The 23,978-nt window shown below is 32.8% G+C and overlaps 1 protein-coding gene across 1 annotated transcript in view; it reads right to left on the minus strand.

Annotated features, from left to right (window-relative positions):
* The window catches only part of pemt (phosphatidylethanolamine N-methyltransferase), a 106,801-nt gene that overhangs the window by 61,548 nt on the left and 21,275 nt on the right, over positions 1-23,978 (minus strand). Inside the window, exon 2 of the mRNA XM_073828706.1 lies at positions 2,173-2,288. Coding sequence (XP_073684807.1) covers positions 2,173-2,288 — 116 coding nt within the window. The remainder of the gene's footprint in view (positions 1-2,172; positions 2,289-23,978) is intronic.

Consider the following 23,978-nt stretch of genomic DNA (forward strand, 5'->3'; position numbering starts at 1 on the left):
ACAGATATGAGCCAAAACAGTCCAAAACAGCTCTAAACAAATACGTGGGTGGATTTTGAAGTGAGAGACAACAGGAGATGGACTTTTTTCACTGGAGGAAGCATTCCATTATGGATTACAGACTCTTGATGGTATTTTAGCCAGAAGCATCTTAATTATGAAATTGTTTCTTTTGAAGATAATTAACTGATGAACTGGAGTGGTGTGGATTATTGTGATGTTTTTATCAGCTGTTTGGACTCTCATTCTGACGGCACCCATTCACTGCAGAGGATCCGTTGGTGAGCAAGTGATGCAATGATGCATTTCTTCAAATCTGATTAAGAAACAAACTCATCTACATCTTGAATGACCTAAGGGTAAGCACATTTTCATAAAATTTTTGGCTGAAATATTTCTTTATGCACATTGTATGATCTCATATATAATTCTAACCACAGTTATAATGCTGATCTTAATTTTCTTTTTCTTTTCTTCCTGTCTCAGAAACTTCAGGAACCCTCCCAAGTAAGAGTGAACACACAGATGGCCAGTTTCCATTGGCATGGAAAAATGGCCATACAGTCACTGTGACAAAAGCCTGCTGGGCAAAGAAATTTGCACGCAGGTGGTACAGACGTAAATCAGGACGGTGGAAAAAATTGTAGTACAAGAAACGCCGCCCTCTTAACAAAGAAAAGAACATTTCCACAGACTCCTTGAAGACTCCCAGTGTGGTAAACCAGAAAACAGTGGCATTAAAGAATAATGAAGACATTGCAAAATAATAGAGTCAGTATGTGTTTCTGAGAACATATGAACTGGGTAGAAAATAGCCCTTTTTTGAATTGCCACAAAGTTATGAATTTAAGACTTTCCACCCTAATTTTAAAGAGAAAGTTCACTCAAAAATAAAAACCATGTTATAAATTACTCATCCTCAACTTAAATCCAAACCTATGAGTTTCTTCTGTTGAACACAAAAAAAAGGTATTTCGAAAAATGTTGGTAACCAAACAGTTGACGGTACCCATCGACGTCCATGGTATTTTTTCCACCCTATGCAAGTCAATGGTTACCGTATGTTCTTTTGTGCTCATACCTATACAGGTTTGAGTAAACGATGTGAAACAATCATTTTTGAGTGAAATATCCCTTTAAGACATTTTAAGGCCTTCATTGGTGAAAGAGTGAATTAAAACTGTTTAAGACTGGCAGAAACCCTGAAAAGTCAGTGTGAGTTTGCAGTTTACTGAGAACATATTCACTCTCTCAGAACTGGGTAGAAAATCACTCTTTTTTTGAATTGCCACAAAGTTAAGAATTTAAAACTTTCCACCCTAATTTTAAAGAGAAAGTTCACTCAAAAATAAAAACATGTTATAAATTACTCATCCTCAACTTATTCCAAACCTATGAGTTTCTTCTGTTGAACACAAAAAAAGGTATTTTGAAAAATGTTGGTAACCAAACAGTTAATGGTACCCATTGACTTCCATGGTATTTTTTTCAGACTATGGAAGTCAAAAAATGTTCTTTTGTGCTCATACTCGTACAAGTTTAAGTAACTGATGCAAAACAATAATTTTGGAGTGAAATATCCCTTTAAGACATTTTAAGGCCTTCAATTGTGAAAGAGTGAATTAAAACTGTTTAAGACCGGCAGAAACCCTAAAAAGTTTGTGAGCTCAAAATGTAAAGCCTAAAGAGGATTGATCCAGATTGAGCAGAGAATCCTGAGAACATATTCACTCTCTCAGAACTGGGTAGAAAATAGCAGCAGCCTTTCTAACACACACACACACACACACACACACACACACACACACACACACACACACACACACACACAGAAAGTCACACACATGGTCACATGTGGCGTTGATGACACCAGCATCAGCAGCATGGAGACAAAGGCTGCCATGGCAACAGCCAGATCCTCATGAGTATAAAGCAAATGAAATAAGCGGCTGAATGTGCTGCTGGTCAGATGAGCGCGTCAGACAGATGTCACACTATTATTATTGATGAAATCAATAAAAGGGTGAAAGGCAAACACTGAACCTTTGGTCTTATGCAAAATGGGACAAAATGGGTCACTTGATTAATTTACAGCATCATAAAACAGCGATTCTGAGTACTGCTTTGCAGTTGAGCCGTGACAATAAATAATACAGTGCTGGATGTTGTTACCTGTGACTACGGTAAACATTGAGGAGCAGGATGAGCACAGCCAGGGAATAACAGGCCACATATGGACCACCAAACAGACGGGTCAGGCCTCTGGTCCGATGCTCCCATCTGGCCACCTGAAACATTAACATACGCAGTCAAAACACTTACTCCGATCAATTTGGACACTCATACATATATGTGACCCTGGACCACAAAACCAGTCATAAGTGTCCATTTTTAGAAATTGAAATGTATACACATCCAAAAGCTGAATAATATTCCAAATGAAGTTCTTAGCAATGCATATTGCATTTTTAAACATTTACGGTAGGAAATTGTAAAAATATCTTCATAACCATTTTTTGATCCTAATGATTTTTGGCATAAAAGAAAAATTGATAAATTTGACCCATACAATGTATTTTTAACTACTGCTACAAATATACCTGTTCAACTTAAGACTGGTTTTATGGTCCAGGGTTACATATATTTTCTAACAATATAAGAATTTACTATCACTTTTTATCAATTTAACACACTCTTGCTGATAAAAACAACGCACTGATTACAAAGTTTTGAACAGTAGTGTATATATATATATATATATATATATATATATATATAAAACGCTTTTCTTTGTAACATTTTCTTTATCAAAGAATCCTGAATCCTATATTTGTTGAAATAGCCAAAATATAAACGTTTCCTTTAAGTCAAAAATCATTAGGATATTAAGCAAAGATATTTTGTAAATTTCCTGCTGTAAATATATAAAAACTTAGCTAAGAACTTAATTTGGACAACTTTAAAGGTGATTTTCTCAATATTTGGATTTTTTTGCACTCTCAGATTCCAGATGTTCAAATAGTTGTATCTCAACCAAATATTGCCATATCCTAACAAACCATACATCAATGGAAAACTTATTTATTCAGCTTTCAGAAAACTCAATTTTGAAAAAAATAAAAAAATGGTTTTGCGGTCCAGGGTCACATATGGGACATTGCATGTTTAAACCTGTTTAAAGGATATCTTGTTTAATTACAACTATATCTTTACCATTTAAAAAAATAATAATAATAAAATAATGTAAATTTCAGCAAATCAGATTCACATGCATCCCTTTCACAGTAATTGAAGTGACCTGTCCTCACGTAACCCCAGTATCTTTTACCTTTCCTAAATGCATAATGTACAAACAGCAGCCCGTTTCAGCCTTTCCGATCTTTAATGCATTTCTTCCACAAAACCCTCCGCTTGCCTCATCTTGTCCTTTCAGGAGCCTCTCAAAACACACGGCGAGGCTTTGTTTGTAAAGGCTCTCCTCTACTGTATGGATATTCATAATCAGCGCACTATTGTGGGCAGACGGCGACCTGTTGGAAAAGCAGCTCTTATCTGAATTAAAGGCCAACCTGCGGCCTGCTGAATTGTGTAATTAACGAGGAAAGAGTCTCAGTTCAGCCCGGGTCACGGCACCACCATTACAGCAGATCAAATCATTAAGAATATCACACAACGCCTGATTAACAACTTCTGAGAGGAGCACGAGGAGCCAGATGGTGGGTTTGTACTCAAACTCTTCTATTGGCACATAGTCGTACGCACTTGTTTTGCTTGCAAATCTGCAAATCCTGACGGTCAATTCAGTTCACAGAATCTGCTAATTGGGAAAATAAAAGTTTTGACTGAGCACGTTCTCAAATAGTAGCCAACATTTAACAGACGGAAATAAATGAATCGGAGCGTGGAATAAAACGCCAGTGTTGCCAATTATAACTCACCACCAGATGTAAATCAGCATAAATTCCCACAGAAACAGAAAAGAAACATTTTCCATGACATCTTACATTTATTGAAATGCTTTAAATGAGAAGAATTTTCCCCTCAACATCTACATTTGACTGTTTTGAGGTTAAATGTGACCCTGTGACTTTGGCAATAGCCACAAATACAATGTATGGGTCAGAATTATCTTTCTTTTATGCCAAAAATCATTTGGATATTAAGTAAATATCATGTTCCATAAAATATTTAGTAAATTTCCTACCGTAAATATATCAAAGCTTAATTTTTGATTAGTAATATGCATTGCTAAGAACTTCATTTGGACAACTTTAAAGGCAACTTTCTCAATATTTAGATTTTTTTTGCACCCTCAGATTCCAGATTTTCAAATAGTTGTATTTCAGCCTAACAAACCATATGTTAATGGAAAATTCATTTATTTAGCTTTCAGATATATGTATAATATTTAAAAAAAAACTGAGCCGTATTACTGGTCTTGTGGTCCAGGGTCACAAATAATATTTTATTTTTGTCACTGGTTAATAATCTGTGAATTTTGTTTTATGTTGGGTATTAAAAGTTATCTAAATATATTTAAATATTAGGACAGAAGGCAGTTTCATGTTGTTTGTTATTTTTGGCTTTTTATTATTTAATTAAACAATTTGTATAATTCAAAGAGTTATTCAATTAATTAATTTATATTTTCACATATAATTCAATACTGCTATATATATAATTATTAATAATTATTAAAGATTTACATATACTATATACCATAATTATAATTATTATTAGTAGTAGTATCATCAAGCTTGCATTTATTTGATAAACATACAGCAAAAACAGTAAAATTGTAAAATAATATTATATTGTAAAATAACTTAATATTTACAATTTTTTTGAGTCAAGATACATTTACTTAGTTCAGAGTAATTAGGATTTTTAAAATCTCATTTTTAATCTCTATTCAAACCTTTTTATAGTGTCTTAATGTGTCTGATTTAAATTACAGTAAAAATTGTGAAATATTATTAGAATTTAAACTGAATATTAAACAAAAATCTTAAATCAAAAAACATTTACTTAGTTCAGAATAATAAATTTTTTTGTCTCTTTTAAATCTAAATAAAAACCTAAAATAGTCTCTTCTGTTCATCAAAGCTATATTAATTTGATTAAAATTACAGTAAAAATATTATGTGAAATATTATTATAATCTAAAATAAATGCATTTTTGTAATCAAGACATTTATTTAGTTCAGAATATTTAATAAATTAATTAAAAATTGCTTTTTAATTTAAATAGTCTCTTCTGCTCACCAAGGCTGCTTTTATTCGATTAAAATTTCAGTAAAAACAGTAAAATTGTCAAATATTTTTACAATTTTTAAAATAACTGTTTATCAAGATACATTTACTTAGTTAAGAACAATTAAGATTCTTTTAAAATCTCTTTTTAATCTGCTGACCAAGGCTGCTTTTATTTATATAAAAGCACTGTAATAAAAACTGTAAAATTGTGAAATATTATTATATTCTAATATAAATGAATATATACATTTTTAAAAACAAGATACACTTACTTAGCTCAGAATAATTAGGATTTTAAAGTCTCTTTTCATTCTCAGTTTAAAAAAACTTTAAAAATAGTCTCTTCTGCTCACCAAGGCTGTATTAATTTGATTAAAATTACAGTAAAAACTGTAAAATTGTGAAATATTTGTACAATTCAAAATACCCATTTTCACTGTGAATATAGAGTAAACATGTAATTTATTCCTGTGATCAAATCTGAATTTTCAGCATCATTACCAAAGTCTTTAGTGTCACGTGATCCTTCAGAAATCATTCTAATATAAATTCAGACTTTTACATTTTAATAACATTACAAAATTCAATTATTCCAAACTTCTGAGTCCGAGCCAAGTCATTCCACCATATAATCACATAAAAACTAATTTCAAAAACTAATATTTACTTGACTGGGACTCCAGTCACATGCAGTCAAATGCAAAGCTAAATTGTCAAAATGCATGATCTCAGCTATTATCCAAACTAAAGTGAGAATGAAAAGTGGTAACAGGATGTGATTTGTTAAGAATGGCCGTTCTGTCCCAAAACTAAAGTGCCAATTCTGGCATGTGGACTTTCCAGAAACAGTTGCACAACTTGTTCGTTTCATAATCTCAATCAAGGCTTCGCGAGATTACCGTAACTCTGTGCGCTCCGTCCAAATTATTTCATTACTACTTCTGAAGAATTTATGGATGGCTAATATGCTTGTTAAATGGACTGAATGTCCTGTATATGGAAATGACGAATATATAAAAACGAGGATAATAAAGACGATTAGCGTTGGTTCTGGAGCCGTTGAACAGAGGTCCGTAGGGCAGCGGCGTGTGTTACAGAGTCCAGGCCTCATTAGAAGAGTATTATGCAGGCCGGCGCTCAAACAGAACAGAACAGAACATGCAGAGAAGGCGTAATGATGTCAGGACGGCGCCACCAACCTAAACGAGACACTTCTGACCCAATACACACAAACGTGATCCGACATGGAGATACGCGTGCTAATTATATCAGTCAAACTTCTGCCTTTCGTCTGCGTTTTTAGTTGCTTGAAGTTTTCAAACACAAAGACAAAATGGGATTCTATTTTGGGGACAAAGTTGCAAAAATAACTCCAAAAATAACAAAAAGCGTCATAAAGTAGTTACATAAAATCTCATGACGCTCACCATGAGCTTTTAGGTTGTTGAGGTCAGAGAAAAAGTCATAATTTGGACATTTTTTTCCTCATAATTCTCACTTTTTTAGATACAGTTGAAGTCAAAAGTTTACATACACCTAGCAGAATCTGCAAAATGTTAATTATTTTACCAAAATAAAAGGAATCATACAAAATGCATGTTACATTTCGAAAGATGTGCACATATAGTCCACAAGAGAAAATAATAGTTGCATTTATAAAAATGGCCCTGTTCAAAAGTTTAAAGTTCAAAAGGAAAGTCTTTTAGATAGCAGAAATTCTTTGGTTTTCCAGGCATTAATAAAACCAGGCATTAAGTGTCGGGGGTGAAAACTTTTGAACAGAATGGAAATGTGTACATTTTTCGTATTTTGCCTAGGTTTTTCATTTAGTACTGCCCTTCAGAGTCTACAGAAGATACTTACATGTTTCCCAGAAGACAAACAAAAATAAAAATGATATATATAAATATATATATAAAACCTTATAATATATTACATTATACTCAACTGTAAAAAAGGCATTTTTAGAACAAAACATTTTAATTTTTTTATTATTTTATTTAATGTTAATGTTGGGGAAAAAATAAGTGCTATCGTTTTACAATTTTTATGTGAAATGTTTTACTTAAATCTCTGCATCTAATGGGCATAATTGAATAAACAACAACAACAACAACAACAACAATATTAATAAACTAATTAATAAATACATAATTAAACAAAAAATAAATGAATGAATTATTAAATAAAGACATTAAATAAATAAGGTGGAAAATATATAACATATTTTATATGACATAAATGTCACTTCTCTTGTGAACTATATGCAAATGTCTTTGTGATATATCTTAATCAGGTCATAACATGCATTTTGTATGATCTCTCTTATTTTGGTAAAGTAATTAACATTTTGCAGATTCTGCAAGGTATATGTAAACTTTTGACCTCAACTGTGTAAATGACTCCTAATTGACAGATGAAAAATGTAGAATTATGACTTTTTTTTTTTTCTTTGGTTCCCTCATAATTCACATTTTTGAGGAAAACTAAAAAATATATACCTTACTATATAGAAATAAATCACAATTTAACTTATTTGCTTCTGCCACAAAATATAAAAAAGGTAATTGTGACTTTTCTCACATTTCAAGCTGATTTTTTTTGGTCAGAATTGGTAATGACCTTTTTTCCACATTTTTAATTTATTAATTTATTTATTTATGTGGCAAAAATGAGCAATGGGCTTCCATAAATAAATGTTTCAAACACAAAGACAAAACAACATTCTATTTTGAGTAAATAGCTGCAAAATATCTCCAAAGATAACAAAAAGCTTCATAAAGTAGTTACGTAAAATTATAAAATCAGATTGCCTGCATGTGACGCTTCATCTTTGACAAATGTGTGTGTGTTTAATCCTGCAGTTTATTTTCATATTCATCTCAAGCATCATATGCAGACGCCCACCATCGCTCACCATCATGAGATTTTGAGTAGTTGAGGTCAGAGAAAAACTAATAATTTGTACTTTTTTCCTCATAATTCTCACTTTTTTAGATACAGTTGAAGTCAAAAGTTTACATACACTTTGCAGAATCTGCTAAATGTTCATTATTGGTTGTTTTATTTAGTACTGACCTGAATAAGACATTTACACATAGTCCACAAGAGAAAACAAGTTGAATGTACAAAAATGGCCTTGTTCAAAAGTATAAAGTTCAAAAGAAAAGTTCTTTAGGTCCCACAAATTCTTTGTTTTTTTTTTTGTTTGTTTTTTTAGCATTTTTGTGTATTTGAACCCTTTCCAACAATGACTGTGTGATTTTGAGATCCATCTGTTCACACCGAGGACAACTGAGGGACTCGTATGCAACTATTACAGAAGGTTCAAACACTCACTGATGCTTCAGAAGGAAAAAAACATGCATTAAGAGCCGGGGGTGAAAACTTTTGAACAGAATGAAGATGTGTAGGCTACATTTTTCTTATTTTGCCTACATATCTTTTTTTTATTATTATTTAGTACTGCCCTTTAGAAGCTACAGAAGATACTTACGTTTCCTAGAAGACAAAACAAGTTAAATTTAGCCAGATCCTTAAATTTAAAAAAGTAACTAAAACTAAAATTAAAATAAAAAACTAACACAAAATATATATTTTAAACTTTACAATATATTAAATTATACTCAACTATATAAAAAAATGCTTTTTTAAAACTAATTTCACCATTTTGTCAGTCACTTTTGACCAAATAGTTTTGCAATTATGTATTTATTTTATTTTATTTATTTTATTTTTATTTTATTCAATTTTTTTGTTAATGTAAGTGATATTTTGCAATTTGCAGATTCTGCAAGGTGTATGTAAACTTTCGACTTGAACTATATAAATGACTTGGAATTATGAGAAAAAAAAAAGTCATAATTCTACATTTTTATCTCACAGTTATGACTTTTTTGTTTCCACTACAGAATGTAAAACAAGGTCATTGCAACTTTTTATTTACAATTTTCACTTTTTACGATTCTCTTTTTTCCCTCATAATTGACATTTTTGAGGAAAACAAAAAAACTATATACCTTATTGTATAGAAATAAATCACAATTTAACTTTTTTGCTTCTGCCACAGAATATGAAAAAGGTAATTGTAACTTTTCTAACATTTCAAGCTGATTTTTTTTGTCAGAATTGTTAATGACCTTTTTTCCACATTTTTAATTTAGTAATTATTTATGTGGCAGAAATGAGAAATGGGCTTCCATAAATAAATGTTTCAAACACAAAGACATAAGAACATTCTATTTTGGGACATAGATGCAAAATAACTCCAAAAATAACAAAAAGCTTCATAAAGTAGTTATTATAAAATCATACACTTTACATATAGAGCTAAAAGTAAAAATAGACACTCGTTTTGCATATTAAGAAGCAACCTGCTGATCATCTGCATGTTTTGTGACTGTTAATTACCAGGAAGGACTGATTGTAAAATGTGTGATTAACACGTCAGTGGCTTACGTTTAACCTCATATGCTTCTGACGTCTGACGCCAAAAAGGCTGAAGGTGTAAATTGGATTTGCATCACTGCATTCATAAAAAATATTTAGGTCTAAATATAGGATGCGTGTGTTTTAACTGCATGTAACATTTCTATCTATTTGGATTACATGGTTTTAACATTGAGATTTCTGCACTCAAAGAAATCATAGCCTAGTTTATAATTAACTATTTGCATCTATTTGATTGTATTTAAATCATATTTTAAAAATGCATTTATTCAAATGGCTTAGAATCAGCATAAGTATGTTAATTGTGAAAATAAATATATTTTTTCAGTTAAAATGTATTAACATAGTTAAAATATGGAAAATATGCATTTATTTATGATACATGTATAAACCTGGTTATTGTGTATTTAATTTAGATTTAGTTGATTAGTACAATTACAGAAATATGCACCTTTTTAAGTTAAAAAGTTATTTATTCTCTTTATTCATTAATTAATTTTTAATTAATTAATTAATCTGTTTTTAATTGTTCATTTATTCATTTGTGTATTATTATTATTGTTGTTGTTTATTCAATTATGCCCATTAGATGCAGATTTTTAAGTAAAACATTTCACATAAAAATTGTAAAATGATACAATTTTTTTTCAACATTAACATACTGTTTGGATATAAATAAAATAAAATAAATACATAATTTCAATACTATTTGGTCAAAAGTCACTGTAAAAATTATTAGTATAACTACAGAAATATATATATTTAGCTAGAGCATTTATTTATGGAATTTCTCATTTTTGCCACATGAAAAAAATAAATAAATAAATGTGGAAAAAAGGTAATTAACAAAAAAAAATCTGTTTGAAATGTGAGAAGAGTCACAATTACCTTTTTATATTCTGTGGCAGAAGCAAAAAAGTTATTTTTGGATTTATTTCTAAATAATAAGGTATATCTTTTTTTTGTTTTCCTCAAAAACGTGAATTATGAAGAAAAAAAAAGATAATTGGAAATAAAAAAACGCAATTAATTTTTTTACATTCTGTATTGGAAACAAAAATGTCTGAATTATGAGAAAAAAGCCATAATTCTACATTTTTATCTCATAATTATGAGTCATTTACACAGTTCAAGTCAAAAGTTTACATACACCTTGCAGAATCTGCAAAATGTTTAATTATTTGAGCAAAATAAAAGGGATCATACAAAATGCATGTTATTTTTTATTTAGTACTGACCTGAATAAGATATTTCACATAAAAGACGTTAACATATAGTCCACAAGAGAAAAGTGATATTTATTTGTTTGTTTGCTCTTTGTTTTGATTATTTTTTGTATTTATTTACCTTATTTATTTGTTTTATTTATTATCTTTATTTATTTATTCATTCATTTATTTGTTTTTGTTTAATTATGTATTTATTGTTATTATCATTGCTGTTGTTTATTCAATTATGCCTATTAGATGCAGATTTTTAAGTAAAGCGTCTCACATAAAAATTGTAAAATGATAGCACTTTTTTCTACATTAACATACTGTTTGGATATAAATAAAAATGAAATAAAATAAAATAAAATACATAATTGCAATACTATTTGGTCAAAAGTCACTGTAAAAATGGTGAAATTAGTTAAAAAAAAGCATTTTTTTATAACTCATTGTAGTATAGTTGAGAATAATTAAATATATTGATATTTAGCATTAGTTTTTATTTTTGTATTTTAATTTTAGTTGTGTTTTTGTAATTTAAAAACTTTTTAAATTTAAGGATCAGGGTAAATTTAACTTATTTTGTCTTCTGGGAAACATGTAAGTATCTTTTGTAGACTCTGAAGGGCAGTACTAAATTAAAAGAATATATATATTAGGCAAAATAAGAAAAATGCACACGTCATCTCCATTCTGTTCAAAAGTTTTCACCCCCGGCACTTAATGCATAATTTTTCCTTCTGGAGCATCAGTGACTGTTTGAACCTTCTGTAATAGTGGCATATGAGTCCCTCAGCTGTCCTCAGTGTGAAAAGATGGACCTCAAAATCATACAGTCATTGCTGGAAAGGGTTCAAATACACAAAAGAATCTGTGGGACTTTTCTTTTGAACTTTAAACAGGGCCATTTTTATAAATTCAACTATTATTTTCTCTTGTGGACTATATGCAAATGTCTTTTATGTGTTTTTTTCTTATTCAGGTCAGTACTAAATTAAAAATATAAAACATTTTGTATGATCTCTTTTATTTTGGCAAAATATTGAACATTTTGCACATTCTGCAAGGTGATGAAAACCTTTGACTTCAACTGTATCTAAAAAGTGAGAATTTTAAGGGAAAAAAATCCAGGGCGGAAACGGCCTTCCATACTTTTTCTCTGACCTCAGCAACTCAATAGCTCATGGTGAGCGTCACGAGGCGTCTGCATATGATGCTTGAGATGAATATGAAAATATACTGCAGGTAAAACACACATTTGTCAAAAGGTGAAGCGTCACATGCAGGCATTCTGAGACCTCTCAAGAACTCAATCCTCAAGTGACGCACACACCATCAGCCTGCGCTCTATAATTACACTAAAAATATCCTTCATTAAAGTCTGCTTACGAGAGCCGCTTACCATGACTCACAGCCAAACCAACAAAGATTCACAAGACTATTAGAGTTTTTGTTAATTAAATCGTTCTGTGGCTTCAGAGAACAACAAGGCCCCCCACGCACAAATATCAAATATGAACTAAACCACTTAGGATCCAATTAGGATTTACTGAAAATGGAAATTGTGTACGTTATGAAGCCCGAGAAATGCTTTTGTGTCCGTATGCCGAATAAAAACAACAACATGTGTCTCTGTTATACAAGACAATCTGTTCTGAAAATAACAACACTTTTCTGTGCTTCAGAGGAGAACGTCTAAAAATTGCAGAATGACATTAGAGATGATCCGGCTTATAAACTATCGAGGGAGAACCTGGCTGTATTAAAACTCATTTAAAGAGCCGCGAAGTGCGTAAAACGGCTCTCTGAGGAGTTTGGGTCTGTATTACATTTGATTAAAGTTTTATTATTAGCTTCTTTAGCTCTTTATATCTGTGGCATCAAGGGAAAGCGTGGACTCAAATCACCAAAACAGATAAATGAAATCGCTTCATGATGCATCAAATGTCTAAATGTCTTATTTCTAAAATGTTGACTGTAAATAGCATCAGGGTCAAAATAACAGATCAGATCTTGATGAAACTGGCATTTACGGAAGGTGTTCTGCGGTGCATATTTCCTCACTAAAGGAAAATAAGTGTCTGAGTGTGATTCTGGAGAGGAAAGCATATTATTCGATTTGATTCAGAAATATGAAAATGAATAGTTTTGAAAACTTGAGTCACACTCTGAAATATATGAATAATAATATATGAATAATATATGAATAATATTAGATAGAAGATAGCACATCAAGTGTCATTTACTAATCACAGTTATTATTGTTAACTAAAACCATAAAATAATTAAATAAATAATAAAAAAGGTAATTACAATTAGGTAATTGCAAGTTTAAAATGTTTGAAAGTCATGATGAACTTTTATATCTTTTTTATTCTGTGGCAGAAACAAAAAGTTAAAAATGTTATTTATTTCTATATAATAAGGTATGTAATTCCTTGTTTGTTTTCTCAAAAACATGTGAATTGTGAGTAAAAAAGAGAAAATTGTAAAAACAAAAAGTTGCAATTTTTCTGGGTTATTAAAACCAAAATACCAACAATAATAATCAAATACCAATAATAATAATAATAATAATAATAATAATAATAAATTTTAGTATTTTACAGGTGCTGGTCATATAATTAGAATATCTTCAAAAAGTTGATTTATTTCACTACTTCCATTCAAGAAGTGAAACTTGCATAATGTATGCATTCATTCCACACAGACTGATATGTTTCAAGTGTTTATTTCTTTTAATTTTGATGATTATAACTGACAACTAGTGAAAACCCCAATTCAGTGTCTCAGAAAATTAGAATATTACTTAAGACCAATACAAAGAAAGGATTTTTAGAAATCTTGGCCAACTGAAAAGTATGAACATGAAACGTATGAGCATGTACAGCACTTGGGAGTTGGGGCTCCTTTTGCCTGAATTACTGCAGAAATGTGGCGTGGCATGGAGTCGATCAGTCTGTGGCACTGCTCAGGTGTTATGAGAGCCCAGGTTGCTCTGATAGTGGCCTTCAGCTCTTCTGCATTGTTGGGTCTGGCATATCGCATCTTCCTCTTCACAATACCCCATCGATTTTTCTATGGGGTTAAAGTCAGGCGAGTTTGCTGGCCAATTAAGAACAGGGACACCATGGTCCATAGCCATATCACCCTGTAGCCCAAGACTGGTCGCCCACTGAAGCTAAGCAGGGTTGAGCCTGGTCAGTACCTGGATGGGAGACCTCCTGGGAAAACTAGGTTGCTGCTGGAAGAGGTGTTAGTGAGGCCAGCAGGGGTGCTCACCCTGTGGTCTGTGTGGGTCCTAGCACCCCAGAATAGTGACGGGGACACTATACTGCCAAAAAGCACCGTCCTTCGGATGAGACGTTAAACCGAGGTCCTGACTCTCTGTGGTCATTAAAAATCCCAGGATGTCTTTCGAAAAGAGTAAAGGTGTGACCTCGGCATCCTGGCCAAATTTGCCCATTGGCCTTTGACCATCATGGCCTCTGAATCATCCCCATATTAAAATTGGCTTCATCACTCTGTCTCCTCTCCACCAGTAAGCTGGTGTGTGGTGGGCGTTCTGGCGCACTATGGCTGCCGTCGCATCATCCAGGTGGATGCTGCACACTGGTGGTGGATGAGGAGATGCCCCTGACACTGTAAGCGCTTTGAGCAGTGGTTCTCAATCCTGGTCCTGGAGGACCCCTGCTCTGCACATTTTGCATGTCTCTCTTATTTAACACACCCGATTGAGATATCAGCTCGTTCGTTCAGTTCATGGATCTCTCTCTTAATGAGGTGATAATCTCAATCAGGTGTGTTAAATAAGGGATACATGCAAAATGTGCAGAGCAGGGGTCCCCCAGGACCAGGATTGAGAACCACTGGCTTTGAGTGTCTAGAAAAGCGCCATATAAATGTAACAAATTAATTAATTAATTAATTAAACCATGTACTGGTAGCTTTGGCACTGTGTGCAGGCGCCAAGTCCTGTTGGAAAATGAAATCTGCATCTCCATAAAGTTGGTCAGCAGCAGGAAGCATGAAGCGCTCTAAAATGTCCTGGTATAGACGTTTTTCCTGAACACGGAAGTAAGTCCGACTCTTAACTGAAAGAATGCTTTGCATTTCCGGTCTGCATTGTTTCTAGTCAAATTAGGGTATATTCCAAGCTAGTAAACTGATGTTAAACCTATTCAAATGTTTTTAAAAAGCACATGGCTCCATAGCGCCATCACTTGGCAATGTCGCGATGACCGTCATTTGTCAGTGCCTCACCTTTAATGAGTGCGTAGATGACACGAAGCAGCGGACGTTAGCTACATTAAAAACAGATGGACGCTATTTGAATGGGTTCCTATGGATACCGGAACAGAAAAGCATTCAATCTGACGTTAGAATTCGTAATGGCGGCATTCATCGTTTACTCAGGAAAAAGGTCTATACAGCTGCATTGACCTTGGACCTCAGAAAACCCAGCGGACCAACACCAGCAGATGACATGGCACCCCAAACCATCACTGACTGTGGAAACTTTACACTGGACCTCAAGCAACGTGGATTCCGTGCCTCTCCTCTCTTCCTCCAGACTCTGGGACCCTGATTTCCAAAGGAAATGCAAAATTTACTTTCATCGTAGAACATAACTTTGGACCACTCAGCAGCAGTCCAGTCCTTTTTGTCTTTAGCCCAGACGAGACGCTTCTGACGCGGTCTGTTGTTCAAGAGTGGCTTGACACAAGGAATGCGACAGCTGAAACCCATGTCTTGCATACGTCTGTGTGTAGTGGTTCTTGAAGCACTGACTCCAGCTGCAGTCCACTCTTTGTGAATCTCCCCCACATTTCTGAATGGGTTTTGTTTCACAATTCTCTCTAGGGTGCGGTTATCACTATTACTGGTACACTTTTTTTCTACCACATATTTTCCTTCCCTTCGCCTCTCTATTAATGTGCTGGGACACAGAGCTCTGTGAACAGCCAGTCTCTTTTGCAATGACCTTTTATGTCTTGCCCTCCTTGTGCAAGGTGTCAATGGTCATCTTTTGGACAACTGTCAAATCAGCAGTCTTCCCCATGATTGTGTAGCCTACAGAACTAGACTGTATCTGAAATCACCCCCTATACCCTCAAATAGTGCACTATTTAAGGGGACAGCCATTTTAAGTGGTGTTCGAAACCATAGTGGACGTTTCCGAGTGCACTCATTCAATCCCACAATGCACCGCAAAAACGAGTGTACAATCGATGTACACTCATAATGCACTGTGAGAGTCGCACCGCGCACCGATTGAATTCCCGTGTCTTGCCAAAAGATGGCGCCCACAGCTGAATCACCCATCCGTTCGTTTTACAACCCGCTCGTCCACGGCGAAATACAGCGTACAACACAGGTACAAATTGGTTGTAAATTGATTATTCAATTTGTTTAACTATTATTATTGTTTAACTGTTAAATAGCAAGCAAACTATGCAAAAGCACCAGTCCTTCCTGTGCATTTAGTGTCCGAATTCACTCACTCATTTTCATTCACTCCTTCAAGTGGACTAAAGTAGGGAATAGTGAATGAGGGTATAGAGAGCGATTTCGGATACAGCCCTAGACTGAGAGACCATTTAAAGGCCTTTGCAGATGTTTTGAGGTAATTAGCTGATTAGAGTGGCACCAGGTGTCTTCAATACTGAACCTTTTCACAATATTCTTGTTGTCTGAGATACTGAATTGGGGTTTCATTAGTTGTTAGTTATAATCGTCAAAATTAAAAGAAATAAACACTTGAAATATATCAGTCTGTGTGGAATGAATGTATACATTATACAAGTTTCACTTCTTGAATGGAATTAGAGAAATAAATCAACATTTTGAAGTTATTCTAATTATATGACCAGCACCTATATTTGACTTAAAAATGTGCATCTAATGGGCATAATTGAATAAATAATTATTACTTAATGCATAGTTAAACAAAAATTGAAACATGAAAGAAAGAAAGAAAGAAAGAAAGAAAGAAAGAAAGAAAGAAAGAAAGAAAGAAAGAAAGAAAGAAAGAAAGAAAGAAAGAAAGAAAGAAAATGAATAAATAGATGAAAAATGAACGTTAAAATGTTATACTTAAAAATGTGCATCTAATAGGCATAACTGAATAAATAAATATATAATAATAATAATACATAACAATCAATGATGAATGAATGAATTAATGAAGAGAATAAATAAAATAGATCAAAAATTAATACAAAAATAAAATGCATAAAAAAACAAATAAAAGAACAAACAAATAAACAAATATATAATAATAATAATAATAATAATAATAATAATAATAATAATAGTAATAATACATAACAATCAATGATGAATTAATTAATTAATGAAGAGAATAAATAAAATAGATAAATTAATACAAAAATAAAATGCATAAAAAACAAATAAAAGAACAAACAAACAAATAAACAAATATATTGCCAAATAATACTGCCAAAGAAGGCAACACCAGTGACAAAAAAAAATGGTGCATGTGGTCTTTAAATAATTGCACAAAAAAAAGATTTAAAAAAATCATTAAGCTCTCGTTTATATGCATAAATCATAAAGTCAAAAGGTAATCTAATAATGTGGTCTAAGTTTACATGTAAAAGACATCTTACCATACCAAAAGTGGACATTTCTATGGAGTGACCCCACATAAATGTCACTTTGTTAGATTTTTTTCTTGTATAATGCTCATTTATGTTTTTTTAAGTGTGGCCGCTGTATAAAACCCATCTCCTCTCTCTGTATTTTGTGAGCCACCCCTCACCAATCCATTCATCCATCCATTTATCCTCTGTACTCTATTCATCCATTTTGTCTGTGTTGTTGATGGGATTCTGTGGGCTGAAGCGGTGCTCATTCAGGGCGCCCGGTTCAGACTCATCAGGAGGGCGTCTCTGTCTCCAGAGCTCCATAAAAACCCTTATGTAACATAATCTGCTGTCTAATTGACATCCATCTTCCCTGTTGCTTTATCCATCAAAGGCGCCTGTGAAGCCTTTAGTGGTCGTCTTACAACATTCCTGTAGCAACCACTACAAAATACTGCATTCATTTCACACCGAGAGCAACGTTTGATGGAAAGAGCTCAAACACACTGATGCTTCTTCAACACTGTGCTTCAAGCACTTTACAGAACTCTTATTTTAGTATAAATTAGATACTTTTATATTATTTCATTCAATTTGTTGAATATTAATATGTTTTCATTTTAACTTTACTCAACTTTACTACAAGTTTTAGTAATTTTTAACAATATTAATAGTATTACAATATTTTAACAATATTATTATTATTATTTTTGTACAAGGAATTAATTGAGAAATGTTGACTAGCATATAGCTGAAAAAAGTAAAGTAAACTAAAACAAAGCAAAACTAATAAAACAAAATCATTCAGCAGAACTGGAACCTAAATCATTAAAGTCCTGCGGTTAAATGGTAAAAATAAAATAAAACAATAAATAAATAAAAATAAAAATAAATAATAAAATAAAATAAAATGAAATAAAATAAGGTAAAATAATCATTAAGCAGAACTGGAATCAAAATCATTAAAGTCCTGCAGTTAAATGGTAAAAATAAAATAAAACAATAAATAAATAAATAAAAATAAAAATAAATAAAAATAAATAAAATAAAATAAAATAAAATAAAATAAAATAAAATAATCATTAAGCAGAACTGGAATCAAAATCATTAAAGTCCAGCAGTTAATGGTAAACTAAATCTAAACTAAACCAAAAATCATTAAGCAAAACTGGAACCAAAATCATTACATTCAAGTCCTGCAGTCAATAATAAAAAAATAATAATAATAATCATTAAGCAGAACTGGAATCAAAATCATTAAAGTCCAGCAGTTAATGGTAAACTAAATCTAAACTAAACCAAAAATCATTAAGCAAAACTGGAACCAAAATCATTACATTCAAGTCCTGCAGTCAATAATAAAAAAATAATAATAATAATCATTAAGCAGAACTGAAATCAAAATCATTAAAGTCCAGCAGTTAAATGGTAAAGTAAACTAAATCTAAACTAAACCAAAAATCATTAAGCAGAACTGGAACCAAAATCATTAAATTTAAAGTCTTGCAGTAAATAAAATAAAATAAAATAAAATAAAATAATCATTATGCAGAACTGGAATCAAAATCATTTAAGTTCAGCAGTTAAATGGTAAACTAAATCTAAACTGAACTAAAAATCATTAAGCAGAACTGGAACCAAAATCATAACATTCAAGTCCTGCGGTCAATTAAAAAAATAAAAAAATTATTCGTCATTTCTCAGTAATTGAAGCGTAACTAGAATATGCAAATGTGTTATGTCAATAGCCACTATTTAAACTTACTCGATATATTTTAATAATAATTTGAAGAATTCACACAGTCAGATGAGTGATGCTGTCTTGATAAATAAAGCCAGAAAGTTGGTGGATTTTCTGACCTGCATGCTTTTTAGGTTAAGAAGTGTCTGAGAAGTACATGAATCATTCTTCTGTTGTCTGTTTCAGATAACTGAGCATTATGTCATACTGTGATCACAGACTCGATTTACTGATAAATGTTTCATGTGACGCCAACAATACGGATAAAAACTAGCAGAGTGAACCACACACACTTTCAGACATAAAGAGAGAAGTTAAGGTCAACAGAACAAACCCAAAGGCTTTATCACACGAACACTGGAATGAACTCATGATGTGAGAAAAATCACTCTGGCAGAAACTACACAAGCATTAAATATTAGGAAATGTTAAAGAAGTTTACTTCCAGAACAAAAATGTACAGATAATTTACTCTCCCCCTTTTCATCCAAGATGTTCATGTCTGTCTTTGTTCAGTCGTAAAGAAATTATGTTACTTTCTTGAGGAGAACATTTCAGGATTTCTCTCCATATAGTGGACTTCTATGGTGCCCCGAAATGCAGTTTAAATGCAGCTTTAAAAGGGCTCTAAATGATCCCAGACGAAGAAGAATGGTCTTATCTAGCGAAATGATCGGTTAATTTCCAAAATGACAATTTATATACATTTTAACCTTAAATGCTCATCTTGTCTAGCTCTGCAATGCAAATGCGTACTCCAGTTCATTACAGTTAGGGTATGTTGAAAACCCTTCCATCTCATTTTCTCTTCCAGCTTCAAAATTGTCCTAAATCACTGCAGATGTACCAAGTGTTTACAAAGTGAACGTGCAAAGTCAGTCAGAAGACCTTTACAAAAAACGATTTTGAAGTTGGAGGAGAAAATGAGATGGGAGTTTTACGACATTCCCTAACTGTATCGAACTGGAATACACATGTGCATCGCAAAGCTAGACAAGACAAGCATTTGAGGATTTTTTTATACAGTAAATTAACCAATCGTTGCGGTAGATAAGACCTTCTTTGTTGACTGGGATCATTTAGAGCCCTTTGAAGCTGCAATTAAACTGCATTTTGGAAGTTCAAACTCGGGGCACCATAGAAGTCCACTATATGGAGAGAAATCCTGAAATGTTTTCCTCAAGAAACATAATTTCTTTGCGACTGTGAGTACTTTATCTGTACAATTTTTGTTCTGGAAGTGAACTTCTCCTTTAACTATATAAAATATTACATTTGTCTCCAGCAGAAATGTCTAAAACCAATTTTGTGTAGCAAGTCACGCTGAATTAAATGTGAATTTTCAAGTAGAAATATTCATAAAATGGTATTCTCTTGTAAAATGTACTTAGATATTTCACATAAAATATGTTTACATATAGTCCACCGCCTGCTGTTCTTCAGAAAAATCCCTTAGGTCCCACAAATTCTTTGGTTTTCCAGCATGTTTGTGTATTTGAACCCTTTGAGATGTGTACATTTTTCTTACTTTGCCTAAATATAATTTTTTTTTATTTAGTACTGACCTTCAGAAGCTACAGAGGATACTTACATGTTCCTTTGAAGACAAAATAAGTTAAATTTACCCAAATCTTCAAAATGAAAGGCTCTTAATGCATGTTTTTTCCTTCTGGAGCATCAGTGAGTGTTTGAACCTTCTGTAATAGTTGCATATGAGTCCCTCAGTTGTCCTCAGTGTAGTGTTGGGCGATATGCTCAATTTTCATATCGTCCTATCGTCAGCCTGTGCTAATTTATTTAATAATATGTCAATGTGTCAATATGTAATAAATTCCTTATTCGTTTTGTAAGGGTAGTGCATGTGACTTGTGACACAGTTGTGCGTGTACAGAGCGCTGACGGCAGTTTACTTTCGGTTTCATTTTCTGCTACTGTATCTTCAGTGAGTGGTAAATGTGCGTCCGTGAATGTAAATGAATGTATCTTTTTTTACCCGTCATGTTGCGATAATGTTACCGCTGTATGTCTGATCTTTGTCATCAGTTCATGTTGTAGTTCAGTTCATATAGAATGAGAAGCGATGTGTGTGTGATGCACTTGCATATGTTTAGCGCCATTTTATCGCATCGTAAACATACAGATGTTACTGAGGTGAATGTTTATGTTTACTATATACAGACGGACTCTCATATGTGAGCCTGGACCACAAAACCAGTCTTAAGTCGCTGGGGTATATTTGTAGCAATAGCCAAAAACACATTGTATGGGTCAAAATGATTGATTTTTCTTTTATGCCAAAAATCATTAGGAAATTAAGTAAAGATCATGTTCCATGAAGATTTTTTGTAAAATTCCTACTGTAAACCTATCCAAATGTAATTTTTGATTAGTAATATGCATTGTTAAGAACTTAATTTGGACAACTTTAAAGGTGATTTTCTCAGTATTTTGATTTTTTTGTACCCTTAGATTTCAGATTTTCGAATAGATGTATCTCGGCCAAATATTGTCCTATCCTAACAAACCATACATCAACAGAAAGCTTATTTATTGAGCTTTCATGTGATGCTTATATCTCAGTTTTGTAAAATTTAACCTTATGACTGGTTTTGTGGTCCAGGGTCACATATATCGTATTTAATTCAGCCTAAACCACATTTTACTACCTCTGTAATCCTAATGACTGTCTACACTTAATCTACGTACACTGTATGATGAATAAATCTCTTACCCATTTTCACTGCACGTTTATACCGCCGCAAGTTTCTGAGGCATTAACCGACTCTCCATGGCGCATCGCTAAAGTTAGGTGCCTTTTTGACGCATAATGATAATAATCGTCTTACTATCGTCAAAGGCATCAGCAACAGGCGATATCTCTGACTATCGTCGATACACGATACTATCGTCTATCCGCACAACCCTACCTCAGTGTGAAAAGATTAGGGCTGGGTAAAAAATATCGATTCTCCGATTTTAATCGATCTTCAGTTTAACGCAACGATATCGATTCGGGAAATCCCCGAATTGATTCTTAATGCGCGTGCTTCACGTAAGAGGATATGAATATTCACCTCTCGTCCTGAAGGTGTCACCATCAGCTGCTTTTTTTTGCAGAAAATCTGGTGATCAAAAATTATTAGGCTGTAGTTAAAGGGATGGTTCGGAGTAGAATTGACTTCATTGCTATGCACTCCGAAGCCCATCTAAATACCCCATCCGAAGTTTTTTTTACCTTAGTCAAACATTTATGGAGATATTAGAGTTTTTCGAATTGCTTGTTACAGGAGTGAATGGTACATGTGATGTATCTCGTAAATTGCACCACTAAACGTGCAAGTAATCTTACCAAACTTGTACAGCAGTGTAAATAGGTTATGTACTCACAAAACGCTGCATCGGAACATTTGTAAGTCCACCATGAGTGTTTTAAAAACACGTTTTAGCCGAGAACTACTAGTCTCAGAAACTACAAGTCGACGTCACTTCCCTGGTTTGAAAAAAGCACGTAAAAGTCCTCCTACTACATCTGTCTGCATGTCAACTTGTAGGAGGACTTTTACGTGCTTTTTTCAAACCAGGGAAGTGACGTCGACGTGTCGCCATTTGTAGTTTTTGAGACTAATAGGGATCGGCTAAAACGTGTTTTTAAAACACTCATGGTGGACTTACAAATGTTCCGATGCAGCGTTTTGTGAGTACATAACCTATTTACACTGCTGTACAAGTTTGGTAAGATTACTTGCACGTTTAGTGGTGGAATTTACGAGATACATCACATGTACCATTCACTCCTGTAACAAGCAATTCGAAAAACTCTAATATCTCCATAAATGTTTGACTAAGGTAAAAAAAAACTTCGGATGCGGTATTTACATGGGCTTCGGAGTGCATAGCAATGAAGTCAATTCTACTCCGAACCATCCCTTTAAGAACTGTTTTATGGACAGTTAGAATGTTTTGTATACGCAGACAAGGGCTTTATGACGGGCCTGTTTTGAACGTTTAGAAAAATGTTTTATTTCTTAAACATGTTTGAAGTTCTTAACAGATTTCTCTGTTGCACATTTACAGTCTTTTTATTTTTTTTTACAGTAATGTGCATTTTGCAGTTTGTTTGCATGGTGTACAATGGATGCACATGTTTATGACTTCTTGTTACAGTGTTCATTTAAAATAAAAGTTGTTTAAAATAAACAACTGCACCCTATTATTAATGTAGATGTGTATTTCAGTAATAAACTTAAGTAGGAGAGTTTCAGTTACCAGCATTTATATCAAAATATGGATCCCATGTCTTCAAAACTAACATTTTAAATGAAATATTGATAGCTAATCGATATCGAATCGAATCGAAACCATAAAAATAAGAATCGAATCGAATCACCGAATTGGTCACAATACCCAGCCCTAGAAAAGATGGATCTCAAAATCATACAGTCATTGTTGTAAAGGGTTCAAATACACAAAAATGCTGGAAACCTAAAGAATTTTTGGGAGCTGAAGGATTTATCTGAAGAACAGCAGGCAGTTTAACTGTTCAGGACAAACAAGGGACTCATGAACAAAAAACACAAAATCAAGCATATGTAAACTTTTGAACAGGGTCAATTTTATTTTTATTATTATTTTCTTTTGTGGACTATACTGTATGTAAACATCTTTTAAGTCAGTACTAAAAAATAGCATGCATTTTGTATAATCTCTTATTTT

Source organism: Garra rufa, chromosome 22 (genome assembly GCF_049309525.1).
Source record: "Garra rufa chromosome 22, GarRuf1.0, whole genome shotgun sequence".
In the NCBI taxonomy this organism is placed as follows: domain Eukaryota; kingdom Metazoa; phylum Chordata; class Actinopteri; order Cypriniformes; family Cyprinidae; genus Garra; species Garra rufa.